We start from the raw sequence: 27,021 nt of genomic DNA on the forward strand, positions 1-27,021 counted from the left end.
ATGGTCACATCAATTTAATAGACTTAAGAAAACCACTATGGAATCAGCCCTCAAACCTGATCGACTAGAACTCGACCCGCAGGCTGCAGAAGCGAAGGAAATCTTTCCACACTGGCTTCGGTGCTTCAAGGCCTACCTGGCTGCGTCAACTACCTCCGCTACTACTGATGAGCAGAAACTCAGTCTGCTGCACGCTCGGGTGAGCCATCGCATCTCTACGCAACTCAACAGTACCGACTCGTACACCGAGGCCCTCGCTATGCTCGACCGACTATACGTGCGGCCTGTAAACGAAATCTACGCGCGGCATATTTTCACTACCCACCACCAGCTCCCCGCAGAGTCGCTAGAGGACTACCTGCGCGATCTAAAAGCCCTTGCACGGGAATGTAACTTTCAGGCTGTAACTGCCTCCCAGCATATGGAACTCACTGTCCGTGATGTGTACGTCGCAAGGGTCCAGTCTAACTATGTGCGCCAGCGCCTCCTCGAAAAGGGGGCCCAGAACTTGGAGGATACGGTAGCGCTAGCAACCTCAATGGAGGTCGCGTTTCAAAGTCTGAACTCATTCCCTGCAGACTACGCGACCCCATCGTGGACCCCTGACCAGCGACTGCCCCAGGCCTGCGCCGCGTGGCCACCCACCCACTATGGAGCGCCAGCGTGCGATTTTTGCGGTCAGCCCCAACACCCACGGCAAAACTGCCCGGCCCGCAATGCGACCTGCAGCAGCTGCGGTCGAAAAGGACATTATGCTAAGGTATGCCTGTCTAAATCGAAACCCTCCCCAACTCGCAGGCCCGAAGACCCCATAATGTTGCAGCATGTCTGCCGACTCTGCCTCCGCCCGACATGTGCGACTCATGGGGTCCGCCACCTTGGCAATCCTCCCCCACGCGGCCGGCCATATGCGTGTCATGGGGGCCGCCATCTTGGGCGCCATGTTCCTCGCCGCCCGCCACGTGTGATCCACAGGGGTGGCCATCTTGGACGCCATCTTCTTCATCGCCCGCCATGTCCGATCAACGGGGGCCGCCATCTTGGCCATCACCTGATGTTCATCTCGACGACTACGACCTCCGCGGACAGTCATCACGGGGCCGCTCCAGCACTGCTGATCGAGCCACCGACTGCCCGCAACACAACGCAGTCACTTTGGCCCAGTCGCGGCCAAAGCACCTCAGGAGCTCGATGATGTCCGTTCAGGTCAACGGATACAAGACACCATGCCTCTTCGACTCTGGGAGCACCGAGAGCTTCATGCATCCAGACCTGTTCGACCTGGTAAGATGCTGTTCGCTCCCTATCTTCCCTGCACGGCAAACTATCTCCCTCGCCTAGGGTTCGCACTCGGTTCAAATACAAGGGCGCGCCGTTGTGACCCTAACAATACAGGGCGCCAGCTACTCTAATTTCCAGCTGTACGTACTCTCCGACCTCTGCACCCCCTCCTACTCGGGCTTGATTTTCAGTGCAATCTTAGAAGCCTCACACTCAGCTTCGGCGGACTCCTACCTCCTCTAACGATATGCAGCTTAGCAACTCTAAAAATCGACCCCCCTCCACTCATTCGCTAATCTCACTGCTAACTGCAAACCCATAGCCACTCGCAGCAGGCGGTATAGCCTGCAGGACAGGGTATTCATTAGAGCCAAAGTCCAGCGGCTCCTACGTGAGGGAGTCATAGAGGCCAGTAACAGCCCCTGGAAAGCTCAGCTGGTGGTCGTCAAGACCGGGGAAAAGTTCCGGATGGTGGTTGATTATAGCCAAACCATTAACCGGTTCACGCACCTCGATGCGTAACCCCTCCCCAGAACTGGCAGACATGGTCAACCAGATCGCCCAGTACCGCATATTCTCCACGGTGGATCTGAAGTCTGCATACCACCAGCTCTCAATCCATCCGGAGGACCACCACTACATGGCTTTCGAGGTAGATGGCCGCCTCTTCAATTTCCTCCGGGTTCCCTTTGGCATCACGAATGGGGTTTTGGGGTTCCAACAAGCGATGGACCGAATGGTGGACCAGTACGAGCTGCGGGCCACGTTTCCGTACCTGGATAACGTCACCATGTGCGGCCATGACCAGCAGGACCATGATGCCAACCTCCACCGATTTCTCCAAACCACCCAGAAACTCAACCTCACATACAATAAGGAGAAATGCGTTTTCCGCGCAACCAGACTAGCCATCCTTGGCTATGTCTTGGAAAACGGAGTCCTGGGCCCCGACCCGGACCGTATGTGCCCCCTCTTACAACTCCCTCTCCCTCATTGTCCCAGGGCCCTCAAGAGGTGTCTGGGATTCTTCTCCTATTACGCCCAGTAGGTCCCCCAGTATGCAGACAAAGCCCGCCCACTATTTAAGGCCACACTCTTCCCACTGTCAGCAGAGGCCCGCCAGGCCTTCAACTGCATCAAGGAGGACATCGCCAAAGCGGCCATGCGGGCGGTGGATGAATCCGTCCCCTTTCAGGTGGAGAGCGGCGCCTCAGAGGTCGCTCTCGTCGCCACTCTGAATCAGGCAGGTAGGCCAGTAGCCTTCTTCTCCCGAACCCTCTCCGCCTCGGAACTTCGACACTCCTCAGTCGAAAAAGAAGCTCATGCCATTGTGGAAGCCCTACGGCACAGGAGGCACTACCTCGCTGGTAGGAGGTTTACCCTCATCACCGACCAGAGATCGGTTGCCTTCATGTTCGACATCTCGCAACGGGGCAAAATAAAAAACGATAAAATCTTGAGGTGGAGGATCGAACTCTCCACCTATAATTGTGACATTATATATCGGCAGGGGAAGCTCAACGAGCCCCCAGATGCCCAGTCCCACGGCACATGCGCCAGCGCGCAAGACATCCGATTACAGGCTATCCTGTACCAGCCTCCCCTGGACAGACGCCGGAATGTGGTGATTAGGGGCTTTGGGGCTGTTTAGCTCACAGGGCTAATCGCTAGCATTGAAAGCAGACCAAGATAAGCCAGCAGCACGGTTCGATTCCCGTAACAGCCTCCCCGAGCAGGCGCCTGAATGTGGCGACTAGGGGCTTTTCACAGTAACTTAATTTGAAGCCTACTCGTGACAATAAGCAATTTTCATTTCATTTTCATTTCATCCACAATGATCTCTGCCACCCGGGGGTCACCCGGCTCGCCCACTACATCAAAGCCCGAAATCTGCCTTTCTCCACCGAGGAGGTAAAAGCCATCACCAGGGATTGCCCGAGCTGCACGGAGTGCAAACCGCACTTCTATAGACAGACAAGGCCCACTTGGTAGAGGCTTCCCGGCCCTTTGAACGCCTGAGCATCAATTTCAAAGGGCCACTGCTCTCGACCAATCGAAATGTGTACTTCCTCAACGTCATAGACGAATTTTCAAGTTTTCCGTTTGCTATCCCATGCCCCGATATGACCTCCCATACAGTCATCAGAGCCCTGCACTGTGTCTTCATCCTGTTCGGCTTCCCCAGCTACGTACACAGCGACAGGGGTTCGTCCTTCATGAGCGACGAGCTGCATCAGTACCTGCTCGATAAGGGCATCACCTCGAGCAGGACTACCAGCTATAACCCCAGGGGGAACGGGCAGGTGGAGAGGGAGAACGCGACGGTCTAGAAGACTGTCCTACTGACCCTACTGTCCAGGAATCTCCCGACCTCCCACTGGCAGGAGGTCCTCCCCGGGGCACTCCATGCAATTAGGTCCCTCCTGTGCACTGCCACTAACCAGACCCCTCACGAGCGATTATTTGCTTTCCCTAGGGGCACCACCACGGGGGCTTCGCTCCCATCTTGGTTGAGGACACCGGGCTCGGTTCTCCTCCGGAAGCACGTCCGGACACATAAAACGGACCCACTAGTAGAAAGGGTACTACTGCTACACTCAAACCCACACTACGCCTTTATAGAACACCCCGACGGCCGTCAGGACAGCGTTTCCCTCTGGGACCTGGCGCCTGCAGGATCCACCACCACCACCACCACCGAGGTACCCTTCACACTACACCCCACCCGTCCCCCCACGCCCTGCACCCCCATGCCTACAGGTTTCCTGCGCCCCCCCCCTTCGCCCATCTCACCGGTCAGGAACGAAGCTCTGAACGAACCACCCCCGGAGTCCACCCTCAGATCCACACTGCCCGTCATCACTCAGCCATCCGAAGAGGCTGCAACCCCAGTGCTCCGCCGATCCCAACAGATGACTCAACCACCGGACTGCCTCAATCTGTAGACCCGTCACCCCCTGCAGGATTTGATTTTTTTCACAGGGGGTGAATGTGATGCCGTTGCGCGGCTCTGCCGACATAGGGAGATGAGGAGCTTGTACAGGGCTCCACCCTTGGCTCCGCCCATGTCCCCTCCCACTACCGGAAGTATAATGTGCTGCAGCCTTGTGAATCTGCCCTCAGTTCTTCTGGTCGCAGGCAGGCTCAGTTGTAAGTCTATTAAAGCCACAGTTTACTTCCTCTCGTGTCTCGATTGAATTGATCATCACATCACCTGGGAGGGGACTTTAACTGTGTACTGGACCCTCGGCTGCACAAATCGAGGCCTATGTCTTTGAGTCCTTCTGGGGTGGCAAGAGCATTTTTGGCCTTTATGAAGCGGATGTGGGGGGCAGACCTCTGGAGATTTTTACATCGAAATGAGAAGGATTATTCTTTTTTCTCTCAGGTATCGACTTCTTAGTGGTGGGTCGGTCTCTGCTTCTAAGGGTGGGGGTGGGGGGAGGGTTATTTGGCAATAGTGATTTTGACTCTTGCTCCGCATTTTGTGGATTTAGTGATGGGTTCAGGCCCCGCTCATTGCTCCCACTGGAGGTTGGAGACGACGATATTGGCAGATAAGGGATTCTGCCATTGGGGAGTACATTAATTTAGCAGGCAAGACCAAGGAACTGATGATCGACTTCAAGAAGCATAGCACGACATACACTCCCGTCTGCATCATGGCTCCGAAGTGGAGATGGTTGATAACTTTAGGTTCCTGGGGGTCACCATCACCAACAGTCTGTCCTGGTCCCCTCACGTTGATGCAACAGTCAAGAAAGCCCAACAACGTCTCTACTTCCTACGGAAGCTAAAACAATTTGGCATTTCTGCATCGACTCTCACAATATTCTGCAGATGTGCGATAGAGAGCATCCTATCCGGCTGCATCACAGCCTGGTATAGCAACTGCTCGATCCAAGATCGCAAGAAACTGCAGAGTGTGGTGAACTCAGCCCAACGCATCACACAAGCTTGCCACCCTCACATTGATTCTGTATACACCTCCCGCTGCCTCAGGAAGGCGGACGGCATTATCAGAGACCCCTCCCACCCAGACATTGCCGTCTTCCAGACCCTTCCATCAGACAGAAGGTACAGAAGTCTGAAGACTCGCACATCCAGGCATAGGAACAGTTTCTTCCCCACAGCTACAAGGCTCCTCAACGACTCCCCCTCGGACTGATCTGTTCCCTGTAAGAACACTATTCACGTTGCCCTATGCTGCTCTTGCTCATGTATTTGCTTTGTTTGGCCCCTTGTTCCGCACTGTAACCAATCACTGTTTGTTGATGTACCATTTGTCAATGTTCTCTGTTGATTATTCTTTTGTCTACTATGTACGTACTATGTACGTTCCCTCGGCTGCAGAAAAATACTTTCACGTACTTCAGTACATGTGACAATAAATCAAATCAATCAATCAGGAGAGAGGATATTTTGTCTTCCACATTATGGGAGGCTTTGAAGGCAGTCATTAGAGGGAGATCATCTCTTTCGGACACATAAAGAGAAGAGTGAAATGGTGGAGAGGCAGATGTTGATGGATGCCATCCAGGACAGCACGGTAGCACAAGTGGATAGCACTGTGGCTTCACAGCACCAGGGTCCCAGGTTCAATTCTCGGCTTGGGTCACTGTCCGTGCAGAATCTGCACGTTCTCCCCATGTCTGTGTGGGTTTCCTCCGGGTGCTCCGGTTTTTCCCACAGTTCAAAGACATGCAGGTTAGGTCGATCGATTGGTCATGCTAAATTGCCCTTAGTTTCCAAAAAGATTAGGAGGGGTTATTGGGTTACGGGGATCAGCTTAAGTAGGTTGGTGCAGACTCGATGGGCCAAATGGCCTCCTTCTGCACTGTATGTTCTATGGAGGTGGATCGCCAATACTCGCTTGCCCCGCTGCCAGAGTTGTTGGCAAGCAGAAAGAAATTGTAGTTAGAATTTGGGGCTTTTGACGGACAGGGTGGTGCATCAGCTGCAATGCTCGAGGGTATTTTTTATGAACATTGGGAGAAAGCCAGTCGGCTGTTAGCGCAACAGCTGAGGCACCAGGTGAAATAATGCCGGTAAAGGTCGCATTGTTATAGATGTTAATGACTCCAAAAGAGAAACTGCTGGAAAATCTCAGCAGGTCCTGGCAGCATCTGTAGGGAGAGAAAAGAGCTAATGTTTCGAGTCCAGGTGACCCTTTGTCAAAGCTAAAAGGCATCGAAAGTGGGGATTATTTATACTGTGGGGTGAGGGAATGAAAGATGAGTCATAGCCACAGAAACCAAGGGAAAAGATTGCTAAAAGCCACAGAAACCAAGGGAAAAGAGTGGTAATGGCAGTCTCATTGAAAAATGGCCTCCTACTGATAGAGATTCTGAGATTCTGACAATCATTCCCAACTGGGTTTACCAGAATCTGCAAAAATGATTGGTGGCATCTTGTGATCAAACCTGCAATGCTAGTTCCTCATCACTTTTACCTCATGCACCACTATGTGATGTGCAGACATTCCTATTTGGAGGTATGCTGGCAGTTATCATTGGAAAGAGGAGACCCTACCAATGTCTCTCAATCTGGGGCTTACTGTCACTCAGGCAACCTGACCTGACTGACATCCTCTGTTTGCTCCCTTTTCCTCTGAACATTCCCAACTCAAATAATTCTCTGTGGTAAAAAATCTGGTGCCAGTCAGCAAAGTCAAAGTAAGATATTTATTTTTCGGTAACTGCACCTGACCCAGTGGCTCATGGAAGCCAAAGTGCCAGCTTGAAAGACCCAATGTACCTAACTTTCAAAGTACATAAGCCTTTTAAGTGCACTTCTACCTCAGCTCTTGCTGAGGCCTTGTCTTCTGCCAGATTTTGTTAATGTATTGGAGATCTGGCATGCCCCTGAAAATGGCAGAACCCTTCCCCAACCCCACCTGTATTACACTCATGAAAATCAAGAAGGCCCTTCAATTTGGAGGAATTAATTGCCACCAAATTTCTGCACATCCACTGTCTCAGCACCTTCCAAAATCAGGTGAATGATAACTTGTGTGTTTCCTCCCCAACAATCTTATCAGGCGTTGTGATACATGCTATTTCCACCATGTTTGTGTCATTTTAGACTGACCCAAATAAACAAACAAAATCACGCACATACACAAAACTCATAGTCAATTCTATCATCTTTCTCCCCCTTTGAATTCAAATGTGAACTTCCGAGCTACAGTGATTAAAATTTATGTGGTATTTAGCTGAAACAGCTCGTCTGCCTACTTTCAATGTTATTTGTTTATTTATGTTGATGCTGGGAATTGGTTTAATGGTGGATTGTCATATATGATTCAGTAATTGAAAACAGGCATATATTTATTTGTCAATGATATTCTCATTGGGAGTACTGATAAATCAAAGCAAACAGAAAATAAATTGTACGTCTCACAAATAGCAGGCAATACTTTGTAAAAATGCCGTAATCACAGCTGAAATCTGTGGTGCGATAAGTCAAGATTTTGTCTTAGTTTATGCATTTCTGAATTTCCCTTTGCTTTTGTTGCAGTCACGAAAAGAAGGAGCTTTAGTTACAGTTCTAACTGAAGATCAAAGAAGATTTTATGGCACACTTAAGCGACTATTTAAGACAAAGCCAGTCAAGAAAATTCCAACTCCCAAGGTATGCTTCGATAACAAGAGCATGCTTTATAAAAATATGCACAAAATGCATTTATTTTAGCAAACATGACTGTTATCTAGCCGTTAAGCATTAATAAAATTCTGTAATTTTGTAGATATAACAAATTCGTTTTAGTAGATTTATCTACCATATTCATCAAGTTGTTGGAGGTTTCAATCTGGTTCCTTGCTTTATTAATTCTTCTGTGTATCTGGGTTAGATTTTGACCCTAAGTTAATTTGGGTGTCAGACTGGGGAGCAACAGTGAAAGGGGCCAATCTCAGGAGGCGTTAACAGCAGCAGTGGCCTAGGTTGATTTTGTGGAGGAGATCAGAGGAACACCGCAGCTACTTCCAGCCCCACAAAAATATACACAAATGTACCTCTTCTTTACTCTTCAGCCGGGGTGCAAGCTGATATTGTGCAATGTGTAGGTCACATATGGTCCATTCAATGATTTATGTCCCTGCATTGTCTCTCTAAAATGGCAAATGGAGTCCCATGTGCGTTGGAGGACCATAGTTTGAATTTGAAGTGGGCCAACTGTGGTAGTGCTCCATATGTCCAACTGTTGGTCTTGGGAAAATTGTAGCCAGCACAGCAATAGCAACAGAGTAGTAACTCCTTCTCACTGTAATTTTGTTACATTACCATCTCATTTCTGCTTAGAGTAAAGGCTCTTAATTTCCAGCCCCTTAATCACATTCTAATGAATGGAAATCAGTTGCTTGCATGTGTGGGAAGCCCGCTATGATCAGCAGGGCAGGACCGGAGACCGGGGATAGGTCTGCCGCCTGGCGCCCCAATCACAATTTTGGCTCAACACAGGATCCCCCACCTGATCGAAATACCTGATCTTAGTGGTGGGGAACGGAGAATCTCACTGTTCAATTGCTGTGTTATTGGTAGACTGTGCAAACATTTATATTTATACTTTAATTTATGAATATTATCAACCCAAGGTACTGAATAAGAGTAACTGAGAGCTGCTATGTTAAAGAGATATTTACAGAGAAAATGGCTCCCTTTTCATTTACTCAGCAAAAGCTCCAGTAGGAATAACACAACCATATAAAGCCGTAAAATAATAATGGAGTAGCTTGCATGTATAGTAAGTGTAAACTTTATTGATTAATAATTTGACGGGTCCTTGTGTGATGAGGCCCATAGAATATATCCATTATTCTATATTCATTGAGGCCATGAGGTTGACCATGCATATGCATAGAAAATGAACAACCTGGAACTTCCTCACATGGACATTTATGCAAATAAATTCCACTAGGTACATATTTATATAAAAAGAAGTGAACTCGAAAGCCCAAAGACTGGCATTGTAGCATTAATGTAGAGTTGTGTGCATCAATGACCTCTGGTACTAACTCTACTTGCCCAGAAAAAATGCAAGGGTATGCTGGTTCGTAGGAAGCATCCAGGGCACTCCACAGAAACAGTGGCCCAGAGTCTGTTGCCAACGTAATGGTGATTTTAATGGTGCCCTCAGTTATTTATCTGTGAATCATCCAGCAACATGGAAGAGATACCAGGTGAATTGCAAGTCACAGAATCGCATAGTGCAGAGGAGGCCCTTCAGCCCATCGTGTCTGCGCCCGACACGTGAAAAACATCTGACCTACCTACCTAATCATTTACCAGCACTGGCCCCCAGCCTTGCCACTGGACAAAATGCACCACTGTCATTATCCTTACAAAAACAACAGCTCACTCTCATTCTGCACTCAAAATGTTGCAAATGGCTGCATTTGCACAGGGAAATAAAAAATAAGTTCACCACAGAGAGTTAGGGCTGGTACTTAACAGCATAAGGACCGTTTACTGAGATTTATGTCCCTGCAATGTCTCTCCATCCTACAACAGTTTAAATTGTGGAGTCCCATTCCCACAGGTACTAAATTGTTCCTAGAGATTTATTTTCTTGCTCTCTTCTCTCTCAATCAATATTTCTTTCCCTTTACAGCAGAATCAAAATATTGCAAATGTTGGAAATCTGAAATTCTGGTGAACGGTCACTCAACCTGAAATGTCACTTTCTCTCCACAGATGCTGACTGACCTGCTGAGTTTGTCCAATGTTTTATTTCCCTTTCTTCATTTCATTTTCTGCACCTGATTAGATTCTAAATCCTTTGCTGTCATTCCTCTGTTTTTTTTTCTATCCTTAAACCTAATTTGTTAAGGAAATAAACTGTTGGTTCCATCAGTTGCCAGGAATTCAGATGCCCCATTAGTCTCACACGTCCAGCAATTTTAGCTCAAAAGTGTTTCAACCTGAAGGATAAGAAATAAAATCTAACAGTTACAACACAAAGTAGGATGCTCCACTCCAACAAATTCTGGGCCATTATTTCTGCAGCTCAATCCTGATCATTAGGGGTCTCGGCCATTGCTCCAGCTTCCTACGTTCTACCACCAGCACTTTTGCCAAGCATTCTGTTCCAATACACACAATCTAAAACAACTTGTAAATCATTTGTATATTTGCATCTTTTCCTCATAATTATTTTTAGGCCTGCTGCATACAATCAGAAAGAAAGCATACTATTGGTTCAAAATAACCTGTTTTTTAATTCATTCATGGGATTTGGGTGTCCCTGGCTACGGCGGCATTTAATTCTCATCCTTAAATGCCCTTGAGAAGGTGGTGGTGAGCTGCCTTCTTAACCCACTGAGGTCCATGTTGTGTAGGTGCACCCACAGTTCTATTTGAGAGGGAACTCCAGGATTTTGACCCAGCAGCAATGAAGGAACAGCGATACATTTTCATTTCAGAATGGTGAGTGGCTTGGAGGGAAACTTCCAGATGGTGGTTATTCTATGGGTTTGCTGCCCTTAAACTCTAGATGGCAGTGGTCATAGTTTGTAGGGTGTTGTCTCAGGGGACTGGGTGATTTTCTGCAGTGCATCTTGTCGGTGATACACACTGCTGCTACTGTGTGTCAGTGTGGGAGGAGTGAATCTGCATGGACTGGCACCCGCTCTTACATTTGCTCACAAGAAGAAGTAAATTGGAGATTGCAGCTCCAGAGCAGCAGACAATTCAGGACAAAAAATAAAGCATGATTTGTGGTTCAACTTCAAATTAAGCAATACCTGGTTGCACTTGAGATGTTTTTTTATAAATCTGTCAAGTTTTTCAAAAAACGTAATTGAAAAAAAGAAGGCTCCCATCCAGCATGGAAACAGGCAAATAACGTCAATATCAAGATTGGGCAATGAGCACACTCCATGGGGATCTCCCAGGCTGACATCACCAGAGTGAGCCAATTATACTTCCTTAACAACTAAATGTTTCTTGAGTGTTACGGAACAGAATTCCAAATACATTTTTCAAAAATAACCACCTGGAAAATATCAACTAAAATGTCAAATTCAAAGCATGTACTTGTACAACCAAAACAAAATCAAAATACAGTGGTTGCTGGAAATCTGAAATAAAGACAGAAAATGCTGGAAACACTCAACAGGTCATGCAAAAGGAAGCAGAGTTTATGGGCTGGATTTTCATGGTGTTGGGGGGACTATGTGCAGGAGTCAAAATGGCGTCTGGTACTTAATTCTAGGATTCTCGAACCCATTCCCAGGTTTTGGGAGGACCTGTTTTTTTAATAAACGTTTTAGTGAGATATTTCCGGTATAGTGACAACAACAAAAGAAACAATATACATGAAACTATAAACATAGTGCAAAAGCCATTTACCTCTCGTACAGGTCCCACCCTTATTGACCCCGTACTCTAATCTAAACTACACCACCACCACCCCCCCCCCCCCCCCCCCTCCCACCCCGGTCTGCAGACGATTAATTTCCCGCAAAGAAGTCGACGAACGGTTGCCACCTCCGGGCGAACCCTAACAGTGACCCATTGATGGAACCAACAATTCACCAGACACATGCTTTCCGATATGAACAGTGGTTTTATTCTACTTACTACAGAGCCAGCCTGTTACCCGTTGATGAACTCTCGGTGAACTGCAGGCTGACTCTGGACAAGGGTATTTATACAGCAGCACAAGGGGGAGGAGTCGTGGGCGGAGCCCTGTACAAACTCCTGAGCATTCCCAGAGCTACTCCCGCTAGTCGGATAATGCTACTGCGCTTACAAAGATACATGTGAATTACCAAGTTACATTCACCACATTCACCCCCTGCAAAAAATCAAGTCCGGCGGGGGTGGTGGTATACAAAGTCAGTCTGTCCGGTGGTCGAATTGTCCGCTGTGATTTGCGGAGCACCGGGGTTGCAGCCTCTTGCGGTGGCTGGATGGGTGTTGTGTGCTGGGGTACAATGGCGGACTCCAGGGAGGGTTGTATCCGAGCTTCATACTCTCCTGGTTCGACCGGGGACTGGGGGTGCTGGGGGCTGGCCGGCGCGGGTGCGCGGAACTGGTGGAGCGAGCTCGTGGGCTTGGGAGGACGAGAGAGCGGCAGCATGGGGTGTAGCATGAGGGGTCCTTCTGTGGGGGTAGAGGGGGCGCTGGATCCGGCGGGTGCCAGATCCCGGAGGGATACAGTGTCCTGACGGCCGTCAGGGAACTCGATGAATGCGTGCTGGGGGTTGGAGTGGAGCAGGCGCACCTTCTGAACAAGGGGGTCGGTTTTGTGCCCCCTGACGTGTTTCCTCAGAAGTACGGGGCCTGGTGTCCTCAGCCATGCCGGAAGTGAGACCCCCGTGGTAGTGCCCCTGGAAAAAATGAAGAGCCTCTCGTGAGTGATCTGATTGGTCGCTGTGCACAAAAGGGACCTAATAAAGTGGAGCGCGTCTGGGAGGACTTCCTGCCACTGGGAGACTTGGAGCTTTCTAGACCGGAGGGTCAGCAGGACGGTCTTCCAGACCGTCGCATTCTCCCTCTCCACCTGCCCGTTCCCCCTGGGGTTGTAGCTGGTAGTCCTGCTCGAGGCAATGCCCTTGTCGAGCAGGTACTGACGCAGCTCGTCGCTCATGAAGGACGAACCCCGGTCGCTGTGTACGTAGCTGGGGAAACCAAACAGGGTGAAGATGCTATGCAGGGCCCTAATGACTGTGTGGGAGGTCATGCCGGGGCACGGGATAGCAAATGGGAAACGGGAAAACTCATCTACGATGTTTAGAAAGTAAACGTTCTTGTTAGTTGAGGGGAGTGGCCCTTTGAAATCAATCGCGAGGCGTTCAAAGGACCTAGAAGCCTTGACCAGGTGGGCCCTGTCTGGTCTATAGAAGTGCGGTTTGCACTCCGCACAGATCGGGCAGTCCCTGGTGACCGCTTTTACCTCCTCGTTGGAGAAAGGCAGGTTTCGGGCTCTGATGTAGTGGGCGAGCCGGGTGACCCCTGGGTGGCAGAGGTCACTGTGGATGACTTTCAATCGGTCAATCCACGCGCTGGCGCATGTCCCGCGGGATAGGGCATCCGGAGGCTCGTTGAGCTTCCCGGGTCAATACTTAATATCGTAATTGTAGGTGGAGAGTTCGATCCTCCACCTCAGAATTTTGTCATTTTTAATTTTGCCCCTTTGCGAGTTGTCAAACATGAAGGCAACCGATCTTTGGTCGGTGATGAGGATGAACTTCCAACCTGCGAGGTAGTGCCTCCAGTGACGAATAGCCTCCACAATGGCTTGTGCTTCTTTCTCGACTGAGGAGTGTCGGAGTTCTGAAGCGGAGAGGGTACGAGAGAAAAATGCGACTGGTCTCCCTGCCTGGTTTAGTGTGACTGCTAGAGCTACCTCTGAGGCATCGCTCTCAACCTGGAATGGAGTGGATTCATCCACCGCCCGCATGACCGCTTAGGCGATGTCCTCCTTTATGCAATCGAAGGCCTGGCGTGCCTCTGCTGACAGGTGAAATCGTGTGGCCCTAAAGAGTGGGCGGGCTTTGTCCGCATATTGAGGGACCCACTGGGCGTAGTAGGAGAAGAAGCCCAAGCACCGTTTGAGGGTCTTGGGGCAATGGGGAGGGGGAGTTCTAAGAGGGGGCGCATACGGTCCGGGTCTGGGCCCAGGATTCCGTTTTCAACGACATAGCCGAGGATGGCTGGTCTGGTTGTGCGGAAAACGCATTTCTCTTTGTTATACGTGAGATTCAGTTTCTGTGCCATCTGGAGAAAACGGTGGAGATTGGCGTCGTGGTCCTGCTGGTCATAGCCGCAGATGGTGACATTGTCCAAGTACGGAAACGTGGCCCGCAGCCCGTACTGGTCCACCATTCGGTCCATTGCTCGTTGGAACACCGAGACCCCATTAGTGACGCCGAAAGGGACCCGGAGGAAATGGAAGAGGCGGCCATCGGCCTCGAATGCCGTGTAGTGGCGGTCCTCCGGGCGGATCGGGAGCTGGTGGTGTGCAGACTTCAGATCCACCGTGGAAAAGAGCCGGTACTGGGCGATCTGGTTTACCATGTCTGCAATCCTGCGGAGGGGATACGCGTCGAGGAGCGTAAATCTATTTATGGTCTGACTATAGTCGACAACCATGCGGAATTTTTCCCCGATCTTAACGACCACCACCTGAGCTCTCCAGGGACTCTTGCTGGCCTCTATAATCCCCTCACTGAGAAGCCTTCGGACCTCTGTTCTGATAAATACCCTATCCTGCAGGCTGTATCGCCTGCTACGAGTGGCTACGGGTTTACAGTCCTTTGTGAGATTGGCGAAGAGTGGGGGGGGGGGGGGGATTCGCAGCGTAGCGAGGCTGCAGATAGTGAGTGGGGGCAGGGGCCCGCCAAAGCTGAGGGTGAGGCTCTTAAGGTTACATTGAAAGTCTAGGCCTAATAAGAGTGGCGCGCAGAGGTCGGGCAAAACGTAGAGTTGGAATTTTGAGTAGCTAGCACCTCGGATTGTGAGTGTCGCGGCGGTGCGCCCCTGGATCTGGACCGAATGGGAGCCTGAAGCGAGCGAGATAGTTTGCCGCATGGGGAAAATGGGCAGCGAACAGCGTCTTACCAGGTCTGGATGTATGAAGTTCTCAGTGCTCCCGGAGTCGAAGAGGCACGGCGTTTTGTACCCGTTGATTTTACCTCTGCCATTAAATTTCGCAGATACTTCGGGCGTGATTGGTCCAGAGTGACTGCGCTGAGTTGCGGGTAGTCGGCGGCTCGATCAGCTGTGCTGGAGTGGCCCCGTGATGACTGCCCTCTGAGTTCATAGTCGTACTCTTCCGATGAGTTGTCCGAGCGTGGAGCTGCAGGCCGAGCCCGTGGATCGCACGTGGCGGGCGGCGAGGAAGATGGCGTCCAGAATGGCGGCCCACATGAGTCGCACGTGGCCAGCCGCGTGGTGGAGTTTTGCCAAGATGGCGGCCCCCATGGATCACACGTGGCGGGAGTGGGCGGAGTCGGGGCATAGGCCGCAGCGTTTCGGACCCCGCGGGCCTTCGGGTGTGGGGAGCGATTACTTTGTGCCACTGGGGAGTTGGAAGCTGGGGAACTTTTTGCGAGGCACACTCTTGCGTAGTGGCCTTTCCGCCCGCAGCTGCTGCAGGTCGCGTTGCGGGCCGGGCAGTGCTGCCGCGGGTGCTGGTTCTGGCTGCAGAAATGGCAGGCTGGAGCAGCATAGTGGCTGGCTGGGGCAGCATGGTAGCAGGGCGGCCTCGTCGCACAGCCCTGGGGGAGTCGCTGGTCGGGGGCCCATGATTGGGTCGCGGGGTCCGCGGGGAACGAGTTAAGGCTGCGGAAGGAGACCTCCATCGTGGTAGCAGCTTCCACAGTTGTTTCTAAGTCTTGGGCCCCCTTTTCCAGCAGTCGTTTGCGCACATAATTAGATTTGAGGCCCACTACAAAAACATCGCGTACAGCAAGTTCTCTGTGTTCAGCCGCGGTAACCGCTTGATAGTGACAGTCATTTGACAAATTATTGAGTTCCCTTAAAAATTCGGCGAGTGATTCTGTATACCGCTGGCGGCGAGTCGTGAACACATGGCGCGCGTAAACTTTGTTAATGGGCCTTACATATATCTTATCGAGTACCGCTAGCGCTGCAGTATATGAACCGGCCGCGTTTAGTTGCGTAGAGATTCTGTGGCCCACCCTCACGTGCAGTAGACTTAACTTCTGTTCCTCTGTCGTTTCGGCTGTGCTCGCTTCTGCCAGGTAGGCCCTAAAGCACCGCAGCCAGTGGGAGAAGATTTATTTTGCCTTTGCATCTTGTGGGTCGAGTTCCAGGCGTCCAGGCTTGAGGGCTGATTCCATGATCGATCTTGACTGTTCTTAAGTAGAATAAATTGATGGAACCATCAATTCACCAGACACGTGCTTTCCGATATGAACAGTGGTTTTATTCTACTTACTACAGAGCCAACCTGTTACCGGTTGATGAACTCTCGGTGAACTGCAGGCTGACTCTGGACAAGGGTATTTATACAGCAGCACAAGGGGGAGGAGTCGTGGGCGGAGCCAAGGGTGGAGCCCTGTACAAACTCCTGAGCATTCCCAGAGCTACTCCCCCTAGTGGTCTGATAATGCTACTGCGCTTACAAAGATACAGTGTGAATTACCAAGTTACATTCACCGCACCCTCTCAACTTGATTTTCTCCAAACAGAGAAAGCTAGCCATGTCCGATAGCCAGGTCTCCAACTTCGGAGGCTTTGAGTCCCTCTATGTTAATAGTATCTGTATTCCGGGCGACAAGGAAATGAAAAATGAAATGAAAATTGCTTATTGTCACGAGTAGGCTTCAATTAAGTTACTGTGAAAAGCCCCTAGTCGCCACATTCCGGTGCCTGTTCGGGGAGGCTGGTATGGGAATTGAACCGTGCTGCTAGCCTGCCTTGGTCTGCTTTCAAAGTCAGCGATTTAGCCCAGTGTGCTAAACCTGGAGGGAAGCAAGGGCCAAAACGTCTGTCTCTTTGTCCTCCTGGATTCCCGGGTGTTCTGACACCCCGAAAATCCCCACCTCTGGACTCAGCACCACCCTTGTCTTTAACACCATTGGTATGATGTCCGCAAACCCCAGCCAAAATCCCCTAAGCTTTGGACATGTCCAAAACATGTGGACATGGTTCACCGTTCTGCCCGCACATTTTGCGCATCTTTCCTCCACCCCAAAGAATCTGCTCATCCGGGCCACTGTCATGTGAGCCCGGTGAACGACCTTGAATTGTATCGGGCTGAGCCTGGCACATGTTGCGAATGCATTGACTCTACTCAACGCGTCCGCCCATAGACCATCCTCTATCTCTCCTCCCAGCTCCTCCTCCCACTTGCGCTTCAGCTCCTCGGTCTGCATCTCCTCCAACCCCATAAGCTCCTTATAAATGTCCGAGATGCTCCCTTCTCCTACCCACCCTCTGGAAACTACCCTGTCCTGAATTCCCCCTTAACAGTAGGAGCGGGAAGGTTGACACCTGTTTACGTAGGAAGTCCCGCACCTGCAGATACCTGAATTTGTTTCCCCTCGCCAACCCAAACTTCTCCTCCAGCGCCCTCATACTCGGAAAGCTCCCCTCTATGAACATATCTCCCATCCTCTCAATCCCCGCACTCCACCATAACCGGAACCCCCCTTCCATACTCCCCGGGGCAAACCGGTGATTATCACAAATTGGGGCCCAGACAGATGCTCCCACTATTCCCACATGCCGCCTCTACTGGCCCCAAACACTCAGGTCCACCACCACCACTGGACTGGTGGAGTACCGTGCCGGCAGGAATGGCAAAGGCGCTGTTACCAACGCCCTCAAACTGGTGCCATTATATGAAGCCACCTCCATACGCACCCACGCCGACCCCTCCTCCACCATCCACTTCCTGATCATTGATCATAGCTATATTAGCACCCCAGTAATAGTTGCTCAAATTTGGCAGCGCCAGACCACCCTCTTCCCGACTCCGCTCAAGCATTACCTTTCTTACTCACAGGGCTTGCCCGCCCAGACGAAGCTCGTGATCACTCTGTTGACCCGCTTAAAAAAGGACCGCGGAATAAAGATGAGGAGACACTGAAATTCAAATAGGAATCTCGGGAGGACCGTCATCTTCACCGTTTGCACCCTCCCAGCCAGACAACGAAGCGCGTCCCATCTCCGAAAATCGTCCTTCATTTGGTCCATGAGCCGGGCCAGATTCAATTTATGCAGCCGATCCCATTCCCGTGCCACTTGGATGCCTAGGTACCTAAAGCTTCCCTTTTCTAACCTAAAAGGCAGCTCTCCCAGATGCCTCTCCTGTCCCCTCGCCTGGACCACAAACATCTCACTCTTTCCCATATTAAGCTTTGAGATACCCTCAATCACGACACCGTTTCCTGAGGGCGGAGCCAGAGGCGGAGTCCCCCAGGGTTCCAAACCCGGTCTTAAAGGGCCAATGCATTAAAGGTAAGGTACCGTTATAGCAGCTACTGATAACATTCATCACAAGCTTATACCCCAAAAACCGGACAAATACTCCTAGAGTCACCAAGATTTCATGCATCCCCTCTTGGATCCGAAACGTACAGAAGCAGGTCATCCGCACAGAGCGAAACCCTGTGCTCCACATTTCCCCCCCCCCCCCCCCCCCCCCCCCCCACCCCACCCCAGACCAGTCCTCTCCAGCCCCTTGAAGCTCTCAGAGCAATTGCCAACGGCTCTATAGCTAGCGCAAACAACATTGGGGAGAGGGAGCATCCCTCTCTCATCCTCCGGTGCAGTCTAAAATAGTCTGATGTTGTCCTATTTGTCTGTACACTTGCTACAGGAGCCTGATACAGCAACCTGACCCAGTCAATAAAGCCCCGCCCGAATCCGAACTGTCCCAGTATCTCCCACAGATAGTCCCATTCTAGCTGATCAAAAGCCTTTTCTGCATCCATTGCGATCACATCATGATCACATTTAACAGCCTTCTTACATTGGCCACCAACTGCCTGCCCTTAACAAACCCCGTTTGGTCCTCCCCAATAACGTCCGGCACACAATCCTCGATCCTGGAGGACAAGGTTTTGGCCAGCAACTTGGCATCTACATTCAACAGGGAGATCAGCTTATATGACCCACACATCTCCGGGTTCTTGTCCCGCTTAAGAATCAGCGAAATCGTTGCCTGTGACATCGTCGGGGATAGCACCCCTCTTTCCCTTGCCTCATTGAACATCCTCAACAACACCAGCCCCAATATCCCCGAGAACTTTTTATAAACCTCCACTGGGTACCCGTCCGGACCTGGGGCCTTACCCTCCTGCATAGCCTTCAAACCCTCCACTATCTCTTCAGCCCAATTGGGGCCCCCAGCTCTTCTACCCGCTCCCCGTCCACCTTTTGGAAATTCAGCCCCCCCAAGAAGTGCCTCATCCCCTATAAGACCATAAGACCATAAGACATAGGAGTGGAAATAAGGCCATTCGGCCCATCGAGTCCACTCCACCATTCAATCATGGTTGATTTCAACTCCATTTACCCGCTCTCTCCCCATAGCCCTTAATTCCTCGAGAAATCAAGAATTTATCAATTTCTGTCTTAAAGACACTCAATGTCCCGGCCTCCACCGCCCTCTGTGGCAATGAATTCCACAGACTTACCACTCTCTGGCTGAAGAAATTTCTCCTCATCTCTGTTCTAAAGTGACTCCCTTTTATTCTAAGGCTGTGCCCCCGCGTCCTAGTCTCCCCTGCTAATGGAAACAACTTCCCTACGTCCATCCTATCCAAGCCATTCATTATCTTGTACGTTTCTATTAGATCTCCCCTCAACCTCCTAAACTCCAATGAATATAATCCCACGATCCTCAGACGTTCATCGTATGTTAGGCCTACCATTCCTGGGATCATCCGTGTGAATCTCCGCTGGACCCGCTCCAGTGCCAGTATGTCCTTCCTGAGGTGTGGGGCCCAAAATTGCTCACAGTATTCTAAATGGGGCCTAACTAGTGCTTTATAAAGCCTCAGAAGTACATCCCTGCTTTTATATTCCAAGCCTCTTGAGATAAATGACAACATTACATTTGCTTTCTTAATTACGGACTCAACCTGCAAGTTTACCTTTAGAGAATCCTGGACTAGGACTCCCAAGTCCCTTTGCACTTTAGCATTATGAATTTTGTCACCGTTTAGAAAATAGTCCATGCCTCTATTCTTTTTTCCAAAGTGCAAGACCTCGCACTTGCCCACGTTGAATTTCATCAGCCACTTCTTGGACCATTCTCCTAAACTGTCTAAATCTTTCTGCAGCCTCCCCACCTCCTCAATACTACCTGCCCCTCCACCTATCTTTGTATCATCGGCAAACTTGGCCAGAATGCCCCCAGTCCCGTCATCTAGATCGTTAATATATAAAGAGAACAGCTGTGGCCCCAACACTGAACCCTGCGGGACACCACTTGTCACCGGTTGCCATTCCGAAAAAGAACCTTTTATCCCAACTCTCTGCCTTCTGTCTGACAGCCAATCGTCAATCCATGTTAGTACCTTGCCTCGAATACCATGGGCCCTTATTTTACTCAGCAGTCTCCCGTGAGGCACCTTGTCAAAGGCCTTTTGGAAGTCAAGATAGATAACATCCATTGGCTCTCCTTGGTCTAACCTATTTGTTATCTCTTCAAAGAACTCTAACAGGTTTGTCAGGCACGACCTCCCCTTACTAAATCCATGCTGACTCCGGCCTCATAGGAGGTTCCGACCTGTACAGCCTGCTGTAGAAATCCCTAAACGCCTTATTTACCCCGACTGAATCACCAACCAGGTTCCCCTCACCGTCCTTTACTTTCCCTATCTCCCGAGCTGCCTCCCTCTTCCTAAGCTGCTGTGCAAGCATTCTGCTGGCCTTCTCTCCATGTTCATAAATCGCCCCCCTCGCTTTTCTCAGCTGCTCCGTCGCCCTCCCTGTGGTCAGCAAGCTAAACTCACCTGTAACCTCCGCCGTTCCCTTAAAAGCCCTGCCTCTGGAGTCTCCGCAAATCTCCTATCGATCTGTAGTATCTCCTTTACCAGTTGGTCCGTCTCTGCCCTGTCCACCTTCTCCCTATGGGACCGGATCGAGATCAGCTCCCCCCTGACCTTCAGTGCTTCCCACACCACCATTGCTGAAATTTCCCCCGTATCATTGACCTGCAGGTAGCTCTGAATACATTTCCTCAGCCGCTCACACACCCTTTCATCCGCCAAAAGTCCCACATCCAACCTCCAGTGCAGGCGCTGGTTACTGTCCTTACTAACCTGCAGGTCAACCCAGTGCGGAGCATGGTCTGAGATTGTAATCGCCGAGTACCCCGTGTCCACCACCCCAGCCAGCAAGGCCCTGCTCAAAATAAAGAAATCGATCCGGGAGTACACTTTATGCACCTGAGAGTAGAAGGATATCTCCTTCACCCTCGGCTGCCCAAATCCCCATGGATCCACACACACACAGCCCCCCCCCCCCCCCCCCCCCCCACCCGATCAGCTCCATGAACTCTCTTAGTTCCTTTGCCATTGCTGGCACCCTGCCCGTTTTCGAGCTTGACCGGTCCAAGCCAGGGTCCACAATTGTGTTGAAGTCCCCTCCAATGACCAACCTGTGCGAGTCCAGCATCCTCTTTATAAACGCCACATCATCGCAATTTGGCACATATACATTTACTAATACCATCTGCACCGCCTCTAGCTTCCCACTGACCATATTGTACCGACTTCCCACATCCAAAACTATTCTACCCGCCTCAAACACCACCCGCTTATTGATCATGATCGCGACCCCTCTAGTCTTTGAATCTAATCCCGAGTGAAAGACCTGACTGACCCAGCCTTTCCTCAATCTAAACTGGTTCGTAACTCTAAGGTGCGTCTCCTGCAACATTATTATGTCCACCTTCAATCCTCTAAGATGCGTGAACACAGGTGCCCATTTGACCGGCCCATTTAACCCTCGAACATTCCAGGTGATCAGCCTAGTTGGGGGGCTCAGTGCCCCCGCCCCGCCCTCACCCGATCAGCCATCCCCTTTTTAGGCCCGCCTCCAGCCCGTGCTCCGCACCTCCACCGGTCCATCCCTCACCCCCAACCTCCTCTCTGACCCTCAGCCCAAGTCCCTCCCTCGTCAGCAGAACATTCAACTCCCACCCCTAGTAACAACACCCTGTAACCCTACCCCTTTACTAAACCAAACATATGCACACCCCCCACTGCACTTCGAGAGCTAGCTCGTCCAGCTAGCTTGGTGGTCCCCACCCCGGCGCCAGATAGTCCCCCACCCTCCCCCCTGACACTCATACAAACAAACTCCAACATCAAACAATCCCCACACAATTGCCCAACAGAAAAACACCTAAATCTAAATAAGCACCCCTCCATCCCCCAACAGTGCAAATGAAAACCTTAACTCACTCAGCTCTACCGCTGGTTCCAAATCAATGCAAACGGCATCACAAACATCTTCCATGAAACGTAAGACGGGAAACATTTTACAAAAACAGAGAAACTAAAAGAAAAAACAAAAACATGAATGTTGCAGCCAAGTTCAAAAGTTCTCAATCCATCACCAGCCCTTTCTATTTCGCAAAGTCCATCGTGTCCTCAGGCGACTCGAAGTAGAAGTGCTGATCCTCATGCGTGACTCAGAGGCGGGCTGGGTATAACAGACTAAACTTCACCCTGATCGACCTGATCTGGTTGAAGCCTGCTCTCCTCCTGGCCACCTCCACACTCAGGTCCTGGTAAACCCACAGGATGCTATTGTCCCATTTACAGCTCCGTGTCTGCTTCGCCCACTGTACAATGCGCTCCTTATCTGAGAACCTGTGGAATCTCACCGCCATTGCCCTCGGTGGGGGGGGGGGGGGGGGGCTTGCTTGCGAGTGCTCTGTGAGCCCTATCCACCTCCAAGGGCCTGGAGAATGCCCCATCCCCCAGCAGCTTCACAAACATGTCTGCGATGTATGCCCCAGCGTCCGTTCCTTCGGATCCCTCCAGCAGCCCGACGATTCTTAGGTTCTGCCGGTGGGACCTATTTTCTAGATCCTCGACCTTCTCCATGAGCTTCTTCTGCTGGTCCCTCAGCATCCCCTTCTCCAGCTCCTCCGCAGTCTGATATTCGTCCTGGCTGGGAGCACGGTAGCACAAGTGGATAGCACTGTGGCTTCATAGCGCCAGGGTCCCAGGTTCGATTCCCCACTGGGAACTGTCTGTGTGGAGTCTGCACGGTCTCCCCGTGTCTGCGTGGGTTTCCTCCGGGTGCTCCGGTTTCCTCCCACAGTCCAAAGACGTGCAGGTTAGGTGGATTGGCCATGCTAAATTGCCCTTAGTGACAAAAAGGTTAGGAGAGGCTATTAGGTTGCGAGGATAGGGTGGAAGTGAGGGCTTAAATGGGTTGGTGCAGACTCAATGGGCCGAATGGCCTCCTTCTGGGGTCACGATTTCAAGGTGAGAGGGGGAAAGTTTAAGAGAGATGTTCGTGGAAAGTTTTTTACGCAGAGGGTGGTGGGTGCCTGGAATGTTTTGCCAGCGGAGGTGGTAGAGGCGGGCACGATAGCATCATTTAAGATGCATCTGGACAGATATATGAACGGGTGGGGAACAGAGAGAAGTAGACCTTGGAAAATAGGCAACAGGTTTAGATAAAGGATCTGGATTGGCGCAGGCTGGGAGGGCCGAAGGGCCTGTTCCTGTGCTGTAATTTTCTTTGTTCTTTTGTTCTTTGCTCAGCCGGCACCTTCTGGATCGCCCGATCCTGGGCTTCCAATCTATGCTCCAACCGCTCAATCGACTCTTTTATCGGGTCCAAGCAGTCCCATTTCTGCGTAGCAAAGCCTTCCTGAATGAATTGCATCAGCTGCTCCATAGACTGCTGGGTCGACAAGCGAGAGGTCTGAACCTCTGCCATGCTGTCTTCTGTTGCAGTTACAGCCCAAGCCTTCTCTATCTTTTTGTTTCTGCCCTTACGAACACTTCTCGTCCTCAACATGCACCGAAGTGGGAATTCAGTAAATAATTGCCACTAACATCCGTTTTACAATTCAAGTCCGGTAGAAAAACGGGGGAAAGGAACAAAAGTCCAACCAGAGCGGGAGTCACCAAATGTGCAACTTACTGCTTCATAGCTGCCATCGGAAGTCTTGGGAGGAGGTTTTAAGGGTGCAAGTTGGTTCAGACCAAGAGGTCACAATAGGCAGGTCCTACTCCTTCACAATTTTTATGGCCTTAGGCCAGCTTTTCAACGACTTGTGGTTACAACACCTTTGAGGTGACCTGAAACACAAGTCGGCACGAAGGAAACTTTTGAAATTTCGAGTCCACATCTCAACCCCAGGTATAATCCCTGTCCACTCCTAATGGTCGCTCATGTCCCCATGCCAAGCTGTGGTACTTCTATGTCCATTCATGCATTGTACACTACATAGAACTAGTGAACCCTTTCCTAACACAAGGATGTGTTTAAAAAAGCAGCATGAGAAAAGTAATTCATTATTAACTTTCTAGTTCTTTAGAAAAATCTCTTTTGTACTACATGCCAATAAAGTGTAAATTATCCAGATCCTTTAAAGTATCATTCACAGAAACTGCAATCATTTGTAAGCTCATTACCTTTACATAGAACATACAGTGCAGAAGGAGGCCATTCAGCCCATTGAGTCTGCACCGACCCACTTAAGCCCTCACTTCCACCCTACCCCCGTAACCCCTCCTAACCTTTTTTGGTCACTAAGGGCAAGTTATCATGGCCAGTCCACCTAACCTGCACGTCTTTGGACTGTGGGAGGAAACCGGAGCACCCGGAGGAAACCCACGCAGACACGGGGAGAACATGCAGACCCCGCACAGACAGTGACCCAGCAGGGAATCGAACCTGGGACCCTGGCGCTGTGAAGCCACAGTGCTAATCACTTGTGCTACCGTGCTGCCCTAAATCAATATTGTATAATTGGCAGCATAAATCAGAAAGCCACAGATATCAATCTTTCTTGGACTGTTGGAGCACCTAATCCCCAGGGGAAAAAATGATTAACAGTTCTGGCTCTCTGATTTATGCTGTCAATAACACAATATTTATTTGCTTGCACTTTCTGCTATTGATACTTTAAAAGGTCTGGATGATTGGCATGTTTATTGACCCATAGGAGAAAGGATATTTTTTTTAAAGAATTTTTTAAAAAATTGAAAGTTATCAATGAATGACTTTTGTAAAGCTTTTTAAAACTACTCACCTCAAGTGAAAATCCTGCCCAATGTTTCAATTAACCTTTTATGAGTTTTTTCATGCCCGTTCACCAGTTGGGGTCTTTGCAAAATCACTCAGGTCAGTCACTAAATGAACCAACAAGTATGTGGAATGTGTGGAAAGCAAAGTGGAGAAGAGCAAGCATGGGCTGGTAACAGCCAGGTAGTTAAGAAGTAAATTCTTACATTGAAGTAAGAGAAAACTAAGAGCTTACCTGTTTTTCTGTCACCTCCAGTGCTTCCTGAAAGAATAGATCTGAAAGTTAAGTGGAGTATTTGTGCTGTAAAGTGAGCCTAGTTTCTGCCAGATTAGGCAGTAGGGTACTAAAGGAGATGTTGCAGTACAGAAGGAGGCCATTCGGACCGAGGTTGATTCTCTGCAAGGGCAGTTTAGCTGGTCCCACTGCACAGCCCTTTCCCCATTGTCCGACCATTTTTCTCTTCCAATGCTTATCAAGTTCCCTCTTGAAAGCCACTTTTGAATCTATCTCCACCACAGTCTCAGGCAGTGCTTTCCAGATGTTAAACAATCATTGCATAAAATACATTTTACTCATGTTGTCATTAGTTCTTTTGCCAATCATCTTAAAATGGTGCTCTCTATTTCTTGACACTTCTGCCACAGCATCAGCCTATCGACTCTGTTTAGGTCAAAACTTCCCAAACTGTAGGTCACTGCCCCCAGTCAGGTCATGAGATGAGGTTTTATGGTCAGGAACTCCGAGGTAGCATTGGCAACTATGGAGTCCAGGCTGAATTCCGACACCTGAGAAGCTGAAATCCTTGGGCGGGATTCTCCGACACCCCCGCTGGGTCGGAGAATCGCCGGGGGGCGGCGTGAATCCTGTCTTCTCCGGCGCCGGAGATTTGGCGGGGGAGGGAATCGCGCTGTGCTGGTCGGCAGGCTGCCCTCCAGCGATTCTCCGGCCCACAATGGGCCTAAGTCGTCCCCCCCCGTTCTATGCAGGTCCCGCCGGCGTAAATTGGAGTTGGTCCCTTGCCGGCAGGACCTGGGGCGTAGGCGGGCTCCGGGGTCCTCGGAGGGGGGGGGGGGGGGGCACGCCGTGGGGGGGGGCGCCAGGGGGGTCCCCATGGAGGCCTGGCCCGCGATCAGGGCCCACCAATCGGCGGGCGGGCCTGTGCCATGGGGGCCTCTATTCCTACGTGCCAGCCGTGTCAGCCCCCGTGATGGCCGACGCAAAGGTGAACCCCCCCCCCCGCGCATCCGCGGGGATGACGTCAGCAGACGCTGAAGCTCCCGCGCCTGCGTGGACCCACGCTGGCCGGCGGAGTCCCTTCGGCCCCGGCTGGCACGGCGCCAAAGGCCTTCCACGCCGGCTGGCGGGACACAAACCACTCCGGCGCCAGCCTAGCCCCTGAAGGTGCGGAGGATGCCGCACCTTTGGGTCGGCCCAACGCTGGAGTGGTTCCTGCCACTCCACTGCGCCATTTCTGCACGTCCCGCCGATTCCCGGAGAATCCCGCCCCTTATGCTTTTGGTGGGTGTGGCTTTATGAACTTCTCTTTGAGGCCCAATTTCTGCTGCAAAACATTCCTGTGACTAGATTGGTGTTTGTTTCTTTTTTGACAAAGCCCTGCCTTTTCATCAGCTTCCATCAATAGGGAGATGGGGGCGTGGGTGAAGGAGGGGGAGACAGCGTGGTGAAGGAGGGGGAGATGGAGGGGCGTAGGGGGAGACGATGGCAAGAGAGAAGGTGGGTGAAGGAAGGAGATAGAGCACACTCAACTCCTTTCACTCCCCTACCCTTACTGAACAACTCTTAAACCCTGACCTGCAAGCTCTGCACCCTGGGGTCACACAAAGCCTGAGACATTAAAATGGAGTCGCACGTGGATAATGTTTGAGAAGCACTGGTTTAGATCCCTCATGAATTTGAACGCTTCGATCAAATCTTCTCTCAACCTTCTCCTCTGAAGAGAGCACTTCAGCTTCTCCAATCTACCCATGTAAGTGAAGCTCCTCATTCCTAGAAACATTCTCATAAATCTTTTCTGC

The 27,021-nt window shown here is 50.7% G+C and overlaps 1 protein-coding gene across 1 annotated transcript in view; it reads left to right on the plus strand.

The window, feature by feature from the left end:
- Window positions 1-27,021, plus strand: part of LOC119963623 (sodium channel protein type 2 subunit alpha-like) — a 210,744-nt gene that overhangs the window by 157,338 nt on the left and 26,385 nt on the right. The window contains exon 21 of the mRNA XM_038792953.1: window positions 7,801-7,914. Within this exon, the coding sequence (XP_038648881.1) occupies window positions 7,801-7,914 (114 nt within the window). The remainder of the gene's footprint in view (window positions 1-7,800; window positions 7,915-27,021) is intronic.

This window comes from Scyliorhinus canicula, chromosome 3, assembly GCF_902713615.1.
Source record: "Scyliorhinus canicula chromosome 3, sScyCan1.1, whole genome shotgun sequence".
NCBI classification, from domain to species: Eukaryota; Metazoa; Chordata; class Chondrichthyes; order Carcharhiniformes; family Scyliorhinidae; genus Scyliorhinus; species Scyliorhinus canicula.